At 40.2% G+C, this 18,818-nt stretch overlaps 8 protein-coding genes across 8 annotated transcripts; 2 read left to right on the top strand and 6 right to left on the bottom strand.

Annotated features, from left to right (window-relative positions):
• Positions 1 to 644: 644 nt before the first annotated feature.
• On the bottom strand, positions 645 to 1,228 carry HO173_012080 (uncharacterized protein; the record flags this gene model as incomplete). The annotated part of the gene is made up of 2 exons (XM_037313953.1): positions 645 to 1,059; positions 1,206 to 1,228. The coding sequence occupies 2 exons, from the start codon at positions 1,226 to 1,228 to the stop codon at positions 645 to 647; spliced, it is 438 nt and encodes a 145-aa protein (XP_037159131.1).
• Positions 1,229 to 1,636: 408 nt separating this feature from the next.
• Positions 1,637 to 2,314, bottom strand: HO173_012079 (uncharacterized protein; the record flags this gene model as incomplete). The annotated part of the gene is made up of 2 exons (XM_037313952.1): positions 1,637 to 1,853; positions 1,905 to 2,314. The coding sequence occupies 2 exons, from the start codon at positions 2,312 to 2,314 to the stop codon at positions 1,637 to 1,639; spliced, it is 627 nt and encodes a 208-aa protein (XP_037159130.1).
• A 632-nt stretch (positions 2,315 to 2,946) lies between these two features.
• HO173_012078 (uncharacterized protein) lies at positions 2,947 to 3,399 on the bottom strand (the record flags this gene model as incomplete). The annotated part of the gene is made up of 1 exon (XM_037313951.1): positions 2,947 to 3,399. One exon carries the CDS (start codon positions 3,397 to 3,399, stop codon positions 2,947 to 2,949), a length of 453 nt encoding a protein of 150 aa, XP_037159129.1.
• A 381-nt stretch (positions 3,400 to 3,780) lies between these two features.
• HO173_012077 (uncharacterized protein) lies at positions 3,781 to 4,828 on the top strand (the record flags this gene model as incomplete). The annotated part of the gene is made up of 2 exons (XM_037313950.1): positions 3,781 to 4,422; positions 4,478 to 4,828. 2 exons carry the CDS (start codon positions 3,781 to 3,783, stop codon positions 4,826 to 4,828), a joined length of 993 nt encoding a protein of 330 aa, XP_037159128.1.
• Positions 4,829 to 6,538: 1,710 nt separating this feature from the next.
• Positions 6,539 to 6,889, bottom strand: HO173_012076 (uncharacterized protein; the record flags this gene model as incomplete). The annotated part of the gene is made up of 1 exon (XM_037313949.1): positions 6,539 to 6,889. The coding sequence occupies one exon, from the start codon at positions 6,887 to 6,889 to the stop codon at positions 6,539 to 6,541; it is 351 nt and encodes a 116-aa protein (XP_037159127.1).
• A 110-nt stretch (positions 6,890 to 6,999) lies between these two features.
• HO173_012075 (uncharacterized protein) lies at positions 7,000 to 7,520 on the bottom strand (the record flags this gene model as incomplete). The annotated part of the gene is made up of 2 exons (XM_037313948.1): positions 7,000 to 7,295; positions 7,343 to 7,520. 2 exons carry the CDS (start codon positions 7,518 to 7,520, stop codon positions 7,000 to 7,002), a joined length of 474 nt encoding a protein of 157 aa, XP_037159126.1.
• A 527-nt stretch (positions 7,521 to 8,047) lies between these two features.
• On the bottom strand, positions 8,048 to 8,215 carry HO173_012074 (uncharacterized protein; the record flags this gene model as incomplete). The annotated part of the gene is made up of 1 exon (XM_037313947.1): positions 8,048 to 8,215. One exon carries the CDS (start codon positions 8,213 to 8,215, stop codon positions 8,048 to 8,050), a length of 168 nt encoding a protein of 55 aa, XP_037159125.1.
• Positions 8,216 to 10,575: 2,360 nt separating this feature from the next.
• HO173_012073 (uncharacterized protein) lies at positions 10,576 to 12,648 on the top strand (the record flags this gene model as incomplete). The annotated part of the gene is made up of 5 exons (XM_037313946.1): positions 10,576 to 10,694; positions 10,901 to 11,419; positions 11,477 to 11,647; positions 11,702 to 11,988; positions 12,041 to 12,648. 5 exons carry the CDS (start codon positions 10,576 to 10,578, stop codon positions 12,646 to 12,648), a joined length of 1,704 nt encoding a protein of 567 aa, XP_037159124.1.
• Between the last annotated feature and the right edge of the window lie 6,170 nt (positions 12,649 to 18,818).

Genomic DNA, 18,818 nt, shown 5'->3' with positions numbered 1-18,818 from the left:
CTGACCCCGTCCTCATCAACCCATTTGCGCTCACAAAGTCGTTCTCGGCACTACTTTTAGGCGGTGGGCAGTTGCCAGTTTCCTGTCAAGGCTACGAGTACCTCCAACCCACCCGCAGTCCCCCGGCTCCATTGCTACTACAGAATTAATCTCCTGCATTAACGTTTTCAGGCCGCTCAGGTTTCGCTCGTACAAGTGCTTGTCGTGGGGGTTCCAACGAGACGCGAGCTGCACCCACATCTATCGAAATTCACCATCCGGTATTTCGGCCATAGCCCTACTGCAGCCAGAGCTCGACGCATGAGTTTCCCAGGATGCACGAGGTAGAAGTGGGTGACAGCTTCAGTTTAAACTCATCCTGTCTTAGATATGAGAAAAAAGGAGTAATGATAAGTTCAGCGGAGTAAGGATATTGACAGCGCGATGTTACACCTGGCGCGAACCTCTTTTTCTCCCGGGAGGTCTGAGTTTGCAACCGAAGTTGTCGCAGAAGAGAGTGGAGAGAGTACGATGGAGGTGGTGGCAGCATTTCTACTCGAAGCGAGGTTGTTTCTTCAGAAGCATCATGGAATGGAGAAACACGCTTGGATCGAGACCACGCCTATCTATTATTGATCTACGAGGACGCCCGAAAACAAGAGTCTCTACACCAGTCCTAAAATGAGACCTACACCCCCAGCCGCGTCTCCATCTGGTGCGCCGATCTTCTCACGCAACTGCCGCGCTGCGTTGAGCGGTGTTGCGCCTCCACGGCAACCCTGGTGCTCTGCCTCAGCTTCGGAGCCAGTGTCAGAATTGCCTTCAATGATGGAGAAAGGGGGTTGCAGGAACGTGGCCACTTCCAGGGACAAGTTGGTATAAGCCGACACTGCCACGCCGTCTGGGATTGGGTACACTTGATTAGCGACAGTATTCAGAGCCGGGTCGATGACAGCGAAGGCCACGGGCTCTCCCTGAGCATTCGCACTGTTCCACCGGCCTGTCGTGTCGTACAGCCCAGTGCTCCCATTGTACTGTTTCTGCAATGCAGGGATCGTGGATGCAGCACGAGAGCCGTTGCTAGAATGGCTGTTAACCACTTCTTGCTCAGGTGGAGATGCGCCTCCCTGTGCCGTGAACAAGGGAAGCCAAAATGCAAAGCACTTTTGATCGAGGATAGTGGATTCTACGTAAGCGAGAACGGATCTCCAGCTGGGATATGCTACTATTTCATGAGAGTTGCCAACATGGTGAATAGCTGTAATTACCCGAGGGCTAGTAAGAGACGAGATTCTGCCATTCAAAATTTCAGGTGTGATGTGTAGGTTGCTTGGTTATTCTATCTTAGAACTCTCCTGGGATAGCCGGCACGTGCAGAAGTCATAGCTGAAACGTGGCTGAGAACAGCCAAGGCCTTGGTAGGCTCTGATCAGCCGCCCTGAATATTCTCATTGGACTCTTTCTTAACTCAATAGAAGAAGGCATGGAAGAGCTTGCCCGTATAATGTCTGAATACTTTCACGGCGTTCCCCAAAAGCCCCGACAGGTAAGTCTCTGCGCAGCAGGTCACTCGAAAGAGCGAACAGTATCAGCAGCATGAATCATGCGAGAGACCAGACCTGAACTCCGTGGTAACATTCACAGCTCTTAAATGATACTATTGCCTGGATACATGCAGCGTGTATGCGTGCAAGAATCTTGCAACATGCCTCACATCATTCTTTGATTGCAGAAAAAAAGGGCCATACTCGCGCATCCGCAGGAAATCCGTGTCTTTCAAATCGGCCATGTTTTTATCATCCTTGCCGTACGCCTCTGTGAAGTGTGGAAAAGTCAAATAAATTTCGTCCTCGTCTTGGGATAGGAGAAATATACTGCATCATGTCAGTCTAGGGCCGAGACGGACCGGCAATGGAAGAGCGCACCTGCAGTCTTTTTCCGGATCATGCGACTTAACACCATGTTGCGAGATCCATGCCGCCATTTGAGCGCTCTCTTGAACTCGAATGGACACGTCGTTGGGTCTTCTTCGAGGCCTAGGCTTCACCTCGATCAGACAGGAGCTCTGACCGTTCTTCTTCCGAAGGTGCCCATCTGTCCTAGCGACATATTGGACATTCTTCTGGAACACCATAGCATTTCTTTCTGCAAGCCAGCGAGTGTGGAAAGGTACTGTTGCAGCAGTAATGGCGGATAGCAGGGCAAGCAAAAAAACGTTGACTGTTTGTTCATCTCTGATCAGCTGACCTCGAGAGCCTCGTATAGGAGTGTAGAAGCCATCACTCGGATCCTCGTCTATGTTTTCCTCCTCTGTAAGAGAAAGAGGAGTCAGCATTTCCGTAATCCACAGAATGCAAGGTAGAGCGAAGCATATGCAAGCAGCGCGCTCGGAAAATCGGTCCTGTTACATGGAGAACTAGAATATGGAGCTAAATATCAGGAAACCCGCCAGCGATTCCTATTATTGAAAGGTGTGGGGTGATAGACGGCACATGCCTGGGGAGTGTATCTAGAGGACAGGGCCACGGCAAGGGCTCTATCCCTCAAACGAAGCAGCAATGAAGAAAACAACGAAACCGGAAAGCGCGTACCTATATAAGGTTTTGGAGTCAGCATTGCCAGTGTCTAGAGAATCATGATACACGTTTGGGTAAGGCACATGGAGCGAACGCCTATCAGAAATCCCCTGCAAATCAAGACTTTGCTATCGGAAAGTGGAGAAATTGTCGTAAAAAAACCTGACGATGCCTCCAACTCACTCTCAGAAAGGATCTCAAGGCGTTTTGCTGTGCCCTCCTCTTGAATCTCCTCCTTTTGGTCCTTAATGACTTCCTCGGCTTCCTCCGCAAAAACGTCTTGATTTATGATAGAAAGTTTCGCTGCCAGGTCTGAGAGAGAAGACTTCCTGACCTTCGAAGCTGGGGTAGGGGTCTCATAGTACAACTTCCTCGAAGTCTTGGCTCTTGTTCAACTTGCAATTGGCGAAACCTCGGAAATTTTGCTCACATCGGCGGCCTTGTTGTCCCCAAGCAGGACATGTCTCTGGAACTGGAACGCGCCCAAATTCATCGGAACGCATGTTCGCGAGACAGTTTCGGTGGTCTCGTTCCGATTGGCGAATTCCTCGATCATGTTGAGGTAGGCGTTCCAACCATCTAGGGATTCAAGGCCTGCGTTCGTAGCCGGAGGAAATTGGTTGTTGATATAGACGGGCAGGGTCGACTTGGGGTTTTGGTCTTCGTAGATGACTCTCAGACCAAGGAAATGTCTGAATTCAAAACGAGACGCCGATTTGACTTTCTCCTGAGAGCCCAAGTCTTTAATTGCACCAAAAGCACCCCATGCTCTACTAGCTAATTTCTTCCACTCTGACACATTTGCTGGCATCGGCTCTTCAAGATCTTTTGGATTCGGAGGCATGTTGTAGACGAGCGCTTCGATTTTCTAAGCAAGATTGAGATGTCGTATTAGGAGACCGTTGATTATATATATATACAATGAGAAATAACAAAAGGGATGTAAGGATCGAGAAAGGATAAGGATAAAGAGTATATTATTCCTTCGCCGGTTGCAGCTGGTTCGCCTACGCGCCAAGGCGGTCTAATGCCTAATCGGGACTAGTAGCATTGTGTTGGCAACGGAATCGCAGCCGCCAAGCCGTTGTCCCGGAGATCCGCCGCCAAGTGGGGAATGTTTGTTTATCCGTCATCGCTGTTTTCAGCATGCTTTAGTTCACCTCGACTCGCACAATACATGCGTACGACTCTCCACTCATAGCGTCGACTCAATAAGGTAACAGCCATGAAGCAAGAGCCAGTCTGGAAAGTTGGCCCTGTCATGGAAAGCATCTATAGCACGCTCCAACAAATCCTCCGCCTTGTTGAGAAATCCCCTAAGATCTATCTGGACGACGCTTTCTTGAGCGAGATCAGTGTTCGGAAACATGAATGGGATCTAGCCGACACAGATGACTTCTTCGCTTGCATGACAGAAGAAGAACTTGCCCATCTTAGGCCATCTGACCCTATACCGGACGAAGCTATACCGTACGAAGATGTCGAGTATCCAGAATCTGCTCAACCTCAAAACGTGTTCGACCTCGAAAGTTCCGGTGTCCGAATTGAAGAATGGTTTCATGAACTTCAAAAGCGGAAGGTATCCATCGACGGGTGTGGTTGTATTTGGCCAGAAGGCTCGTCCTCTTGGGCCCCTCGTGAGCTTTTCAAATACGAATATCTTTCCCGCGGAAGAAGAAACCCACCTCACGTACCTTGGACTCTTTCCGGGGCCTATTACAACGACGACCAACCCCATCAGATTTACCACGCGTGGCACGGAGACGAGGGAAGAGAAGGGATCATTCTGCGGAGCGAGCTTCAGATCTTGATCAGATGTATGAAGGGGAGAATGGCGGATCCGGCGCTCTGCATACATAACGTTCCAGTGAGATCATCACTTGTCTCCATGTTAACTGCTACAACAGCTGACACTCTCCTAGGTGCTCCTACTCTCCATCCACGGCACCAAAGCCCGAATCATGATTGCCCACTTCAACATGAAGAGAAAGACACTCGATATCAAATGCAGCGGATTCGAGCAATTCGATGGCTTCGAAGCAAAAGAAAACACAGGAACTACAGACGGCTGTGCGAGACCTCACGACTTCGAGGCGAAGAGGGACCTTTTCTTTAGATGGCTCAATCCGATTTGTCAAGGGGATACATATTTGAAGGACTCGGAGGACGCGCCGGAAATGGTCTTACGAGGGCCAAAGGGGAGAAAGCGGCTGGTGCCGCGTCACTTGCCACCACCGTCTTCGAGCTCGGAGTCAACTGAGATCCTCGAATAGATGTACGGCCTCCACAGACTTGGGACGCGCTGTATCTTACGCAAGTAGTACAGCATGAGGGCATCTCATGTTTGACTGAGAAAGTGCCTGCATGACCCGTCGTGGTGCATTGAGGTATCTAAGTCTCTACGAGCGATTCCATAGATACGATCATTCCAGAAGCTTAAGCCATATTTCGAAGGTCTTCAGTCTTTCGCTTTGACACACTAGCTGTCATTGCCTGTGCACACAGCTAGGCACGCTGAGTGTAGAGCCCATCCATCTCCTAGCCAATGATAACTTCGCACAGGAGGGTGTGCGGTCTGATGATCAAATCATACAAAGCATCTTGAAAACACATTCATCAGATGCTACGGGACGTACATCTAAGTCTATGGATATGGGCTCTGTGCTTCACTGAGTATTGGTGTTAAAGAATAGAGGGTTTTGATCCTTTTCAGTCTAGCATTACTCGAAAGAATATCTATCCTCCCCATGCGCTGCCGTGACTAACATGCAGCTGTGCTACTGCCATCTTCCATGGAAAATCCCAACCGGAGGGTCTCAGTCCGCTTTCGGATGGTCTCTATGTCACGAAAGCTGCAGCCAAACCGAACACTTCAACGCCAACACGTACTCAAAGACCAACCAATACCAAAGCCAAGCCAAGACCACAATAACAACGGTCGTCCAGATCACGGCTCAAGCTCCAAGTACTGCTGCAATCTTTACATCAGCACTTTCTCGAACTCGCGTTCGCCAGCATAGACCAGTCTACAGCTGTCCCTAAGAGCACTGGGGGATGACATTCGCTCAGCCTAGGTTTCCATCCTGGTAGGGTACTTATACATTGATGCCTCTTTGACCTTTTCCTCAGATCCAGGCGGAGGCCACTCAGTCTGGCGAAATGCCCGTCATCTGTTATATATCGCCATTCCGCATCCAGTCCGTTTATTCACCACCACCACCACCACCGTTTTACCATCGCTCCCCTTATCCATCCTCCCCTCGCCTATTCAATTTCGTAAAAGTCGCGCTCACTGTTGACACTGGAACCGGAATGGACAGCTTATTCAACACGATCCCCGTCGCACCCGCTTCTTCCCCAGCCTTCTCAGAGTTCCCAGAACGCTTCTATCCCAGAGGATGTGCGAGGATGTGCCGAGGCTGAAAAATTGAGGGACACGAAACAGATCCATATAGAGGAGGTCGGTTTGGCCATTGACTGAGTTTCGGCCGAGTAAGCGTCGCTTCCTTCGTGCAATATAAATTCGCAGACACGATAACGCGGCTGCGCTGGTCTTCGGTCGAATAAGACGTTATCTAACGAAATACCAAGGAGATTTTTTAAACCTCATGCCATACCTCGCCATTCCTTTTTCAACTATATACGTTCTCGAAGGATGTACTACTATTGTATTCGATTGTACTGTTCACATACTCCGAGAGTAATTCACGATTCTGACTCCAGCACGTGGAGAAAAAATGTTGACTGCGCTCTGTTGGGCATGCTCACTTGTTCCAAAGTCGCTGCAAGCCGGCGAACCAGGGATGCGTAACGGAACAAGTCAAGTCACTTCTAAACATATGGCCGTTCTTAAGAACTTCTAAATGTCTTCGTGAATGGGCTAGAAATGTTGATTTCAAAACGTTGTAAGATGATCTGACACAGGCTTTTTAAAGTTGGCTGCCACGAAGTCTACAGTAACGTCAATACTGCTGTCACCGCCGCTATCTCCAATAAGCACTGTAAGCCTCTCCGTTAAACAGGAATGCGAAGTCAGTGCTGACATTATCCAACATATCAGCTGCGAAATTGATGATCCAGGTCCAACTGATGGGTGCCGGAGAGGACAAGCGCAGGCTGAGCCCATTGATATTGAATGCAAGATTTTGCGTCGCATTGACGGTGGTGCTTATTTGCTTGGCGGCAGAGTCGACCACCTTGGTGTAAAAAACTCCCAGATTCGCAGCTCCGAGTTGAGTAGGGATGATGGACGTCATTGAATCGTGTGCAATGTACCAGCCATCGCCGAGGTTGCGAGTCCTGGTCTGTATCCCCTTACTACTCATCAAACCCATCTCACCATTCCGAGGTCGTTTCTGCGGGGGCTCTGGATTGGAAGGCCCGGGCTCATACTCGTCATCTGTGTCTTCCTGTATTGCGATAGGCTTGTTGTTCTTGTAGTCTGCTATGGTGTCGTTACCGAACTTGGATAGTGGCGCGTAAAGGATGATACGGAGTTTTCTGTTGTCGCCTTGTAAAAAGGGTAAGCGGACCCTTTATCTCTGGGAGCTACGATATAACCTGCTGAGTCAATCCCGCCTGTGCCCTGAAGGCCGGGGATGCCCATAGCTTCCACACAATAATGGCTTATCCCGAAGCCGACACTCTGAATACTCAGATAGCGGCTGACGTCGTATGACAGCGACCCGTCAGTCGAATTTTCAACCGGAAACAAAGCTACTCTGCAATCAGGGCTGTCATCTATGGAAGATTTTAGCACGGCCAGAAGGGAGTTGAACGACACCTACCTCGAGTCCAAAACTTGGGGATGTCTACCCTATTCAACCACTGAAGGTTTGTAACATTATCTGGATGTTCCAAACCAGCTGGAGCGAAGCAGTGGGAGGCTCCTCGCTCTTGCCGAGAACCAGTGAAGGCGTTCAGTATCCTACGGCAGTTGTAACCGTTCGAATGGCCACATATCATGCTGCAATATGAATTAGCGGTGGCGAGAGCTATAAGAGATATCAGAATCCTAATACTAGCGTTTAGAGTGAGACACATAATGAGAACAGCAGTACAAATCTGGTTACCTTGACATGATGTCTGAGCACGCACATAACCAAATGACAAGAGGTGAGAGAATCGTGGGGGAATTCTATCACATATTGAAGAACCTTTTCCGACGAAAACGCCGTAGAAGCGCGGCCGATACGTTCGATCGGTACGCATAATGTTTTCTGACTTGCGCTTATCCCGTTCGACTTTGAAACGGTGGGCCAGGGTCCGCGGAGTTGCTGGACTCTCGCGTTGGGGGCGGAGCACTTGACTAGTTTTTAGTCTGTAGTTCTTCCACTAGAAGCAGGACCCGGACGACTTGAATCAATTTGCCATCTGGTAATCCCCTCACCGAGGGACTGTCCGCACACGTCAGGGAACGATCGAGCGTGGGAGAAGCTTGAGAGAGAGCCATTGAAGTCCCCACCACACTACATGCAAATCCTAAAATCGCATCATCTACCCAGTCTACTTATCGTAGAAGTATCTTTGCGCAGCGTGAATCGTTGCAGATACAAACAATTGACAAAGTTGCCGTCTGTTTGGGAGTAGAAGCCTACGCCGTTGTCGAGGCCGACGAAGGGTGGGCCTGCCGATTGGATATCGAGAAAGTCACCAGCCATCTACGTGGCGTAAGGATACCGTCTGGCTACCTTCGCGACTGGTGATGCCAGGGCTGGGCCCACGGGCAACGGAATGGAAAGCGTATTGGCTAGTATGGCTAGCAGGTATCGATTTTTTGGTCGTGTTTGGATTAGAGAGAGAAGGATGAACGATAATTGGGAGTACTAGTACCCCGTGAGGGAAAGGTCTCGGAATTCAGAAGGCTGGCCTAGTAGTTTGAGAGGAGTGATGGACCCTGGTAAAAGTGTTCTTCGCCTAAGGAAGTGAAACCAAGAGGCAGCTCTCAATGGCCAATATCTCCCTAAGGTCCCCATCCTTTGGCTTCTCAGTATGAGGCATGAAGTTGCAGAGCGAAGACGTCCGAAACTAGACACAAAATTCAAAAGCGTCACTTGGCATCAACTTAAACCACATGGAGTAGTCCGGAGTGAGAAATAGGAAGGAATGATTCAAGTGTAATAGCCCTGAGCGAGCAACAAGAAAGAAACATAAAAACGGAGTAGCCCGGAGCGATGCAAGGAATCATAAAGCTGCCTAGAGAACATAGGCCCCCACCGGAGCTCAGCTCTAGCTGCCTAAGACGCCCAGCAAGAGAGATTCGGTACCAGCTAGAGCTTAGGAAGCTTAGTATACGTCATCTTCACGCAGATCATTTCATCAAGTATGGGCGCCATCCTTGCAGTACATATAGGCTGAATCGCTCTGATGGTTAACTTCCTATATAGACTGATCAAGACAGCAGAGGCAAAGTACTACGGCAGCGCAAGCAACGATACCCTAGGTACGTCCGAGCGAGCTTGTACTATTTCCCTAATCCATAAGGTCTGGTATGGCTCGCGAGGACGACGAGAATGTGAAAGGAACTGCGTGGAGGGGAGGGTACACTGAAAGATTCGCATCGTCTCGGTATAAGACTAGGATGCTCTGTAGTTCAAGTTGCACTATACGTCGGCCAGGATGGCGTGTTGCACCAGAAAAAGGCGTGACCAGGATGACCAACAGTCCAGTGGACCGTACTAGTACATAAGCATGGTGTGAATGGCTACGATGGCCCATCGTAGTCTTTGGAGGCGTGTTATATGACGTGTGGCTAGAAAGGTCGGTATTCAAGCTGAATGTACCCAGAGTGATTGTTACGCCGAGACGGTATGACGTTGGGAAGACTGTATGGTGTCAAGAACAATTCGTGGTGTCATGGTAATGTTTCGATATCGTTGTCGTATGGGGATGCCGGAATGCAGGTCAATTTTCTGGGGCCCAGCCATTCCAGTCAGGATGCGCCGTTGTACATAGTTCAAACTGCATGCATATCGGATTCTGAATTCAACGTAAATAAACTAGCATATGCGGAAATCTCGAATAGTCAGCTGACTGTGTTCGGGATCTCACCCCCCAAGTCCGTGGATTTGAAGATCAAAGATTCATTAGATACTTGTTCCTGGGCTGGATGTTGTAAATGTCTCATGATGAAGTGGTGGATTACAACGCTCAGCCGTGGATATTCGGGGCGGTATCATGCGGCTACAAGAACCAAGATGCCTTATGAGCTCTCCGCTTTCCAAGTGTGGAGTCAAATAACGAGATGCAACCCTAAAGACGGCACAGGTTGATGGTCCGCGAAGAACCGACTCGAGGCCCCCGAAGCTGGAGTCAGCCCACTCTGACTGTCGAAAAAAGAGAGAACTTACGTTGACACCCTCTTTGATACCTTGACAATCCCCAAATGGATGCGTTAACGCTCGCCCAACATCAGATAGGGGCAGCCGGAGACTCTTGCCTGTATCAGGGCAAGCAAAACTCTGCGGCGCTTACTTTACTTCTCGCGTAGCCTTTCAACCTTTCCAAAACCCGTATTTTTGCTTACCCACACCACACTACCCACACCACAGCAATCCCATCTGTCTTTCGAGTTATCGACGATGAGCCTGAGTGGCAGTGATGAGGCAACACACCAAAGCCGTAATGCGTTCCCTTCTCTGTTCCTATCTTGTCATACTCTACCTGAATCACCGCGTCTCCTAGCTAGACTCTTACTGCATAGTGTTGAATTGCAACTAGAGCCTTTGTCGATTTGTTGTCGTCCAAAGTGGGAGTAGAAGATGTCAAAAAGAAGGGGAAGAAAGCATACTGCCGGAAGTCGGACTGATCGGAATGTCCGTGGCTCCGGCTTGGCATTGCATCCCTAAAACCTCTACTGCCTCTTCGTTCCTTCCTTCTTTGCTTACTCTTCATCCCTACGTCGTTGTTGCCGTCACTTGCCATCATCAATTTCCATATCAAACCATCTCTGCCATCTACTCAGAGACAAAGAGCTGTGCAAGAGCCTTTTGAAGACTCCGGCGTGGGTCTTTAGCTTATCATGAACGCCGCGTCTGGATCCCGACGCGAGAAGAAGCACCTTCTCCGATCTTGCGAGAGCTGCAGGGTCTCCAAGACAAAATGTATGCCCAATGATATGCCCGATGAGAAATGTCAGAGGTAAAAAGAACCTTCATTCTCTCATACTGCTCATGAAAGTACAAGTCTTATGTCTACTAGGTGCGCCAGACTTGACAGGCATTGCGTATTCTGCGAAGGTCGAGCTCGGAGGAAGAAAGGAACCCCGAATCAGACGTAAGCATGAATTAAATTATGACTGTGTGACTATCATGGCAAATCTAACTGGTCATCTTCATTGAGATCAGTCGCATTATCGAAGTTGAGAAGAAGATCGACAGCATCTACTCGCTTCTGCAGACCGGTCCCACTTCACGAAGCAGATTGAACTCACTACCCCCAGAAACACTCACTCCTCACTCTCTCACGTCTGCCGGCGAGAGTGCCTCGAGGGAGTCAGAGGATGCATCCCCAAATGTGCCACATGTAACGAATTCATCATGTTCCCGTGAAGAGGCTTCGAGCGTGATGGATGTGTTCCAAATGGGCATCATCACCGTCCAGGAAGCCGAAGTTCTTCTCAAAGATTCTCTGTCAGAGTATGAAGGCTGTCCATGGGTGGTTCTGCCCTCCGAGCTCCCATTGTACCTGTTTCGACTCGAAAGGCCTTGTCTTTTATTGTCTCTACTTGCACTAGCCTCCCGGAAGCAGGCCGTGTTACATGAGTCGCTCGAGCGTGAATTCAGAAAAGTGATTAGCGCCAAAGTCATTATGGATGGCGGGCCAGACCTGGACCTGCTGCAAGGCTTATTAGTCTATCTGGCCTGGTAATCGACACCCATTTTCCTGTGTTGGACAGGTAATGCCGACTAATAATTCGACAGGTACCACCTTTACCCCAAAGTGCAAGCGAAGAAACATTATATTTTTGCGCAGATTGCTGTTGCGATAACTGCGGACTTGGGTATCCCAACGCTAATTTCAGGAGAGAGTGATACTCGAGTGAAAGTAGAGCTGGAAAGGACTTATGTTGGGGTGTACTACATATCCTCTTGGTATGACACTTGGGTAGCACGATTTTGTGAAACATCTCCTCTGACAACTTTAAGCGTATCACTGGTGAATAGGAAGTCAATCAGTTTGAGGTACGATGATTCTATCGGAGACTACTCTCGGTCGCTTGCGGAGATCAACCATGCTACGACCGATGCCGATGTGATTCATTTCATTGGGTTACAGAGGCTTGCCGAAGAGATTGCAAGCACGTTTGGTTACGATGCGACCAACAAAAAAGGACGCTATCTCAGGTTGGACAATGTCGAGCTATCGGTCAAAGCGTTCAAGTCTCGGTTGCACGACTTTCGTCACCATTTACCCTCGAACAGTACATGTCTGGGTAAGCAGCCCGATCTCAGGCCGGTAATGAATCAGGGCTAACTTTGTGAAAGCATCAATCATGCTCGCGTACGAAAGCACCTGTGTCTATCTACATGAAGTGTCCCTACATATGGAACATTCCTTCGCAACAAGTCCAGTGCCTTTAGGTCGCGAAGCGGGAGATTCGTCCCAAAGACGAATCAGTCTTTTGCTAAGCTGCCTGGAGGCCACAAAGTCTTTCTTGGACTACTTTCTTCAAATCCCACCAAGACTCATCCTAAGACATTGCACCTTTGAGAGAGGCCGACTGGCACATGCGGTCACCGTCCTTATAAAGATTGCGTTCTGCGCGAGCCCTGGTCTTGAAAACTTTCCGCTACGGGAGGCATGCAATGTGAGCTACTATCTTGACGCCTTGACTGAACATCTTGGCAGCATGAGCGCCAATCTACCCGATGATGGCTGCCCGGACTCATTCTCAGCCTTCAAAGCCATGGGTGAGCGCATCAAAAGCTGGTACGAGCGTATGGAGTTCTTCGAGCAGGTGGGTAGCCCCTCAGATCTGAAGGACATGTCACCCTTGCAGTTCGTGGAGATTGCAAAGGAAGAGCAGTCGACGAATTTCGATCTTAGCAATCTGGATTTCTCATTCTTCGAGGCAGGCAGTTTCTTGGGTTAACCTCGTCCCAAGGCCAACTAGCCGGTAGCTCTAATATGCAGGAAATCGAAAGTCGCTCCTGCGCCCTAGCTCCGAGTCGTGAAACATCAGCATGCGGGTTCAAGCATATTTGGTCCCGCTGAAATGGCTGCCCCTCTTGCCATATCTTCCTGTGGCTAGGTGTCAAAAAGTCTTTCTCCTCCAGCGACTCAACGCAGCCGGCGCCTGCGAATCTAAACCGAGGCGGGCTGCGACCCATCGCTGTTGGTGGCAATCGTGAGCAGATACCTTCAAGAATGAAAGCTATGCTCCACCAAAATACGATGGAAGATCTCCGTAGCTAGGCCCGCTAATCGCGCCAGCGTTGGATAGAGAAGAGCGAAAAGAGCTGTCAGAGTCTTAGGATCCATTTGATCAACCTAAATGCGACAGGGTGGCCCGCAGACCCGCTGGTGGGATTATAAAGAATTAAGCCTGATGTTATACTGAGGTCTTCTCATTCCATCTGAACATGGTCAGTGATGACTGCGATCGCCTGTGCTGTCCTCGCACTTTGTCCAAACACGGTCAAGCATTGTGTTTGGAGCGACAGTAGCTGATTATCACCATAAGTAATGAAAATGCATTATCCTTCCAACGCTCCGCCCTTTCCTTCACAATACAAAGCTAATACTCCGAGAGCTATGTCATTGTATACTTAGATTGTCATTAAGCTCACCCGCGATGCGCGTGGAGACCGTATGCTCTCTGCTGACTGACTGGAATAGGTCAGAACTCAGACCCCGGATTCGGTCCTCAAGTACTTTCTCGGTCATATTGACAGAGAGAACCTGCGTTCTCTTCACAATGTCGTTCACAATGTCGCTGGCAGTGTCTTGAAATATTTTCCCTTCGACGACAGCTCTGGGAGCCCTTAATGCGCATCCTGCAGACGTGTAACCCAGCTCTCTCCCATCACTGAACCAATGGCCCGTTAATCTTTGATCATATCACCAGTCCCTCACTCAGTATGTATTTCAGTCACAGTTATGCTGTTCGAGCTATTCTTACTTCTTATTATCGCCGCTAGGTATAAAACGATATGATTTTATCTTTCGTAAACTAGTTGATTTTAATTAGAGGCCGGAAAGATATAGTATTTAATATGAAATTTAAGTAATTTTCGAAATATTATCTTAAAAGATATAGAATACTTCTAATCTTACTCGATATTTTATATATTAATTATCGTATATTAAAATCGTATCGTATAGAATAAACTAGTCTCGTTATAGTACTTTAAGAATTATAAGATTTTATAAATAGATTATAAAGATATAAATTTTAAAGAAAAAGAAGTAAAGGTTAAAAAATTCTAAGTTTAAAAAATTCTATATCTTTTTAACTAGTAATTTTAATATTTAAACTTTATTAAATATTATTAAATATTAACTATTAAAGTTAAAACTATATTATTAATTTTTAGAAACTATTAATTTAATTATTAATAAAGTAGTTAGTTAATATATAATTATTAGCTTTAATTTTATATTAGCGATAGACTTCGTAAAAACGTAAGATTACTTAGAATTATAGATTTACGAAAACGAAGTAAGATTAATAAAATTATTCGATAAACGTCGAGAGATAATAAATTATTTTCTTTATATTACGAGTATACTCTATATTTTTAATTATATTATATAATAAAGCGAGAAATATTAACGAGATTTCGAGAGAGATTAAGATTACTAGTTAAAAAGATATAATATATTTTATAAGATATTTTATATTAAGTAATATTATATTATACTCGAGTATAATATAAATAAAGTTAAATATTATATTATTTTTCTAATATAAGTTTAATATCTTAATAATATATATTATAATATAATATATTTATAATATAATATTATAAAATAATATATATATAAGATATTTCGATTAAGATTTCTATATTTAAAAGTATAAGTAGCTATTTTAATTATTATTCTAATTAACGATTAATCGTATAAGTTATTAATAATCTAATTATAATTTAAAATATTTTAAAGCTAATATTACTATCTCTTAATACGCTTATAAATCTATTAAAATTAAAATAATAAGAATATCTTATTAATATTAGCTTCTAAGCCTTTAGAAGCCTCTTAAAAAAAAGATTAAGACTCTATTATCGAATTCTTTCTTCGCGATTATTTATATTCTATTATCGTAATTATAAAATTAAAATAATTTTTAAAATCTTATAATAGTAGCTAGCGATATAAATATTTTAGATTTAAATCTTTAAACGAGTAATATAAAAAGAATATTAATTTCTCTTTAAGAAGAAGGTTCGTATATCTATAATAATTATATTTTATATAATTTTATTAGAAATTAGTCTTTATTTATAAATTATTCTTATTATTAAATATCTTTTATTTTAATTATATCGCTTATATCTATTATAGCTTTATATATAAATACTTTTTATTTTTTATATAAAAACTTAAAGCTTAAAAGCGATAGTTAACTAATATTAATAAGATCTTCGAGAACTCTAATAACGATTAGAGTATTTATTCTACTTTCGCTACTTTATTAGATAATAATTTTATTAATTTTAAATTCGAAGTTAGCGAAGATATTCTTAATTCTTTAAGCGATATTAAGCTATTTAATTTTTATATTAAAAAGTCTATTTTATTTACTTCGAAGTTACCCTTAGAATCTTTTTTTAAATTTATTATCTTATTTAAAATAATAGCTAAATTACTATTATTATTACTATTATCACTCTCTCTATTAATATTCTATATATCTTTATCTAGATTATCTTTTAATAATAATAAATTTAAATAATTAGTTATAGCGCTTTATAATTAATACTCTTAATTAATTTTAATTTAGCGAAGATAATTTCCCTCTAATCTTTATCGCTATTCTAGAATTTAGTATAAAATATATTAAATAAAGATAAGATATTAAAAGCTAATTAGTATTTAATAATTTTTTATTCTTTATTAAAATTATAAAGCTTAAAACTTATATAATTATTTTTTAATACCTCGAGTATAGTAATTATTAGCTTATCGAGATTAATTATAATAATAAAAATCTTTAAATAATATTAGACGCTATCGCTAAATATTATAAATCTAAAGATTTTAAATTTTATATAAAGCTAATTCGCTAATTACTTAATATTATTCTTATTTTTAAAAAAGATATTCGCTAATATAAAAAGGACTTTTATAAAATTATTATCGAAATTACTAATTTATATAAATTATTTATTCTATTAAAATCCTTTCTAATTTAACTCTTTTTTATAAAACTCGAAAATTCTTTTAATATCTTCGTAATTATTTATATCTAAATCTACGAGCTATATAATAATAAGATTATTAAATTTAATAAAATTATCTATATCGCGATAAATAAAGAGATCTATCTACTATTATTTAAAGATAATAATATTATTATATACGCTATTTATAATAATAGTAATAAGAGTAAAAATAAGTAATTTATTAGATATTATAAAATTAATAATTTAGAAGTTAATCGCGAAATTTATCTTTTATATAAAATCGTCGAATATAAATTTAGATATTCCTCTATTAAATATTAAATTAAGTTTTTTTATTTAAAATTTAAAAAGTTTATATCGAATAAGAAAAAGAAGAAGAAGACTTAAATTATTATAATTAATTTTAATAATATAGAGAAAGGCTCTAGTATTAAGCGTAAGCGTATCGAAAAAGCGCTTTTTAATATCTTTATTTTAGAGAAGAATAAATATCTTAATATTAATTATATCTTTTTAAAAGAATTAAATTTAATTATATATTATATAGATCTTAGTTTTAATAATTTTAATATTTTTAATATAGCTAATAATAAGAAAGTTATTAATTTAATAATTATTGATTCTAATTTAAAGTATAACTTAATAATTATTAACTTCGTTAATTTATATTCTTATATAATAATAAACTCTAATTACTCTTATTATTTCTTCGCTAATTATTTAATATTTATTATCTATAAAAAGATCTACTCTTACTCTATCCGCGGTATTAAAAATAATTAAATTTAATTTTTTAATTATAATATTATTAGTTTAAATTACTTTATTTAAGATAAGTATATAAATATTATTCTATTTAATATTTTATATATATTCGATATAAGTATTAATCTTCTTTTTATTAATAAACTCTTAAATTTTAATATTATAGTTATCTTTTATAAGACTAATTATATTTTAATTAAAAATAATTTAAAGCTTATAAATACTCGTAATTAAGATCTATTTTTTCTCGATCTCTAAAATAATTTAAATAATATCTTAATAATATATAGTATTTCTTTAAACTCGATTTATTAACTCTAATATATTTATATAAATTATTTAAATTAGTAGAATTTAAATAAACTTCTCGCTATAATAATAAATATAGATTTTATTAAGAATATCGCGAATAAGTATATTTATAAATATTATATTATAGAGCGCTAAAAGATTATTCTCTATATTAATTCTACTACGCTCGATATATAATTAAATAAATTTATTTATAGCGATCTTATAGAGTCTCTATTTTCTACTAATTTTAATAATTATAAATACTTTATAATATTTAAGAATAATTTTATCTTCTACTCTAAAGTTTATTATATTCGCTATAAAAATAAGATCTTCGCTATATTCTTATAATTTAAGATTTATCTTAAGTTATATAATTATAAAATCTCTTATATTCGCCTCAATAATAGAGGCGAGTATATATTTAAAGTCTTTCTTAATTATCTTATTTTATTAAATATTAAATAGAAATTTATTATCTCTAATAACTCTTAGATAAACGATATAATTAAATATTTTAAATAAACTCTATTATATAAGATATATTCTATTCTATTAAGCTTTAATCTTAATAAATTCTTTTAATCTAAAATTATTATTATCGCTAACTACTTAACGATATAATTATTTAACGTTAAAATCATTATAATTTCTTTTAAGATCTTCTATTAACGAAAGTTTATTCTTTTTTATTTATATATTATTAATTTTATCGCTTACGCGATAAAATAAATTTAGAAAAAATTTATAAATTAGAGTGAAAAGTATATACTACTAAGATATAAAAGAAAGTATATCTTTTAATTATATAATCTTATTAAAAAGATAGTTATTCGCGTTAATAGCGTATACTTTATAAAAAAATAATTTTTAATTATAGATTTAAAAGAAGAAATCGAGGTTTATAAATTTTTAAATAAATAATAATATTTAATAGTATTAATATTCGCTATAGAGGAGATATTAAATAAATAGCGTATTATTAATATTTCGAAAGATATTAAATCTAAAGAAGTATTAGAAAATATTATATCTATAATTAAAATAGCTATTAAATTTTTAACGACTTTAAGATCTTTAATATCTATAAAATTAAGATTAAATTTCCTCTAATTAGCTAATAAGTAAGCGTCTTTACGAAGATCTATATAAGAGTCTTTAATATAATAAATTTAATTAATTACGCGAGAGTCTTTAGCTTAAATACTCTTAATATAAGCTACTTAATTAAATACTATATTTATATCTATATTAATAATTTAATCTATATTATCTATATAAGAAATTTTCTTAAACTTAAATTTATTATCTACTATTATCGAAGTTATATAAATTATTCGCGAAGATTATAAATTAAGCGCTATTTAAAGAATATTATATAATTATTTAAATCTTATAATTTCGAATCTACGAGATTTATTCTTTAATCCTCTTTCGAGAGTCTTTATAATATTTATTCTATTTACGAATTATATTAATAAGTCGAATATTTTTAAATCTATTATTTATAAATAGATTATATTTAATTAGCTATCTTAAATAAATTAAAAACTTTTTATAAAAAATAAATATAAATCTCTTATAAATAATAATACTTAATATTTTATTTAGATATTTTTTAAAGCTTATATTCTAAGAGATAGATAGATTTATATCTTAAAATAAGATCTTAATAGAGAAATTATTTATTATAAGATATATTAGATTATTTAAGAATTCGAATAATAGAAGAGTTATAATTATTATAATACTTTTATATTAATAATAAAGCTTATAAGTTATAAGATAATCTTTATATTTATAATTACTCTAAATTAAGATCTAAAGTAAATAAATATTAAAATTATCTTTC

Source organism: Letharia columbiana (genome assembly GCF_014066305.1).
Source record: "Letharia columbiana isolate WasteWater2 chromosome Unknown Sc0000073_s0, whole genome shotgun sequence".
Lineage (NCBI taxonomy): Eukaryota > Fungi > Ascomycota > Lecanoromycetes > Lecanorales > Parmeliaceae > Letharia > Letharia columbiana.
The sequence above is the reverse complement of the archived record's forward strand: the minus strand, read 5'-3'. Positions and strand labels throughout refer to the sequence as shown.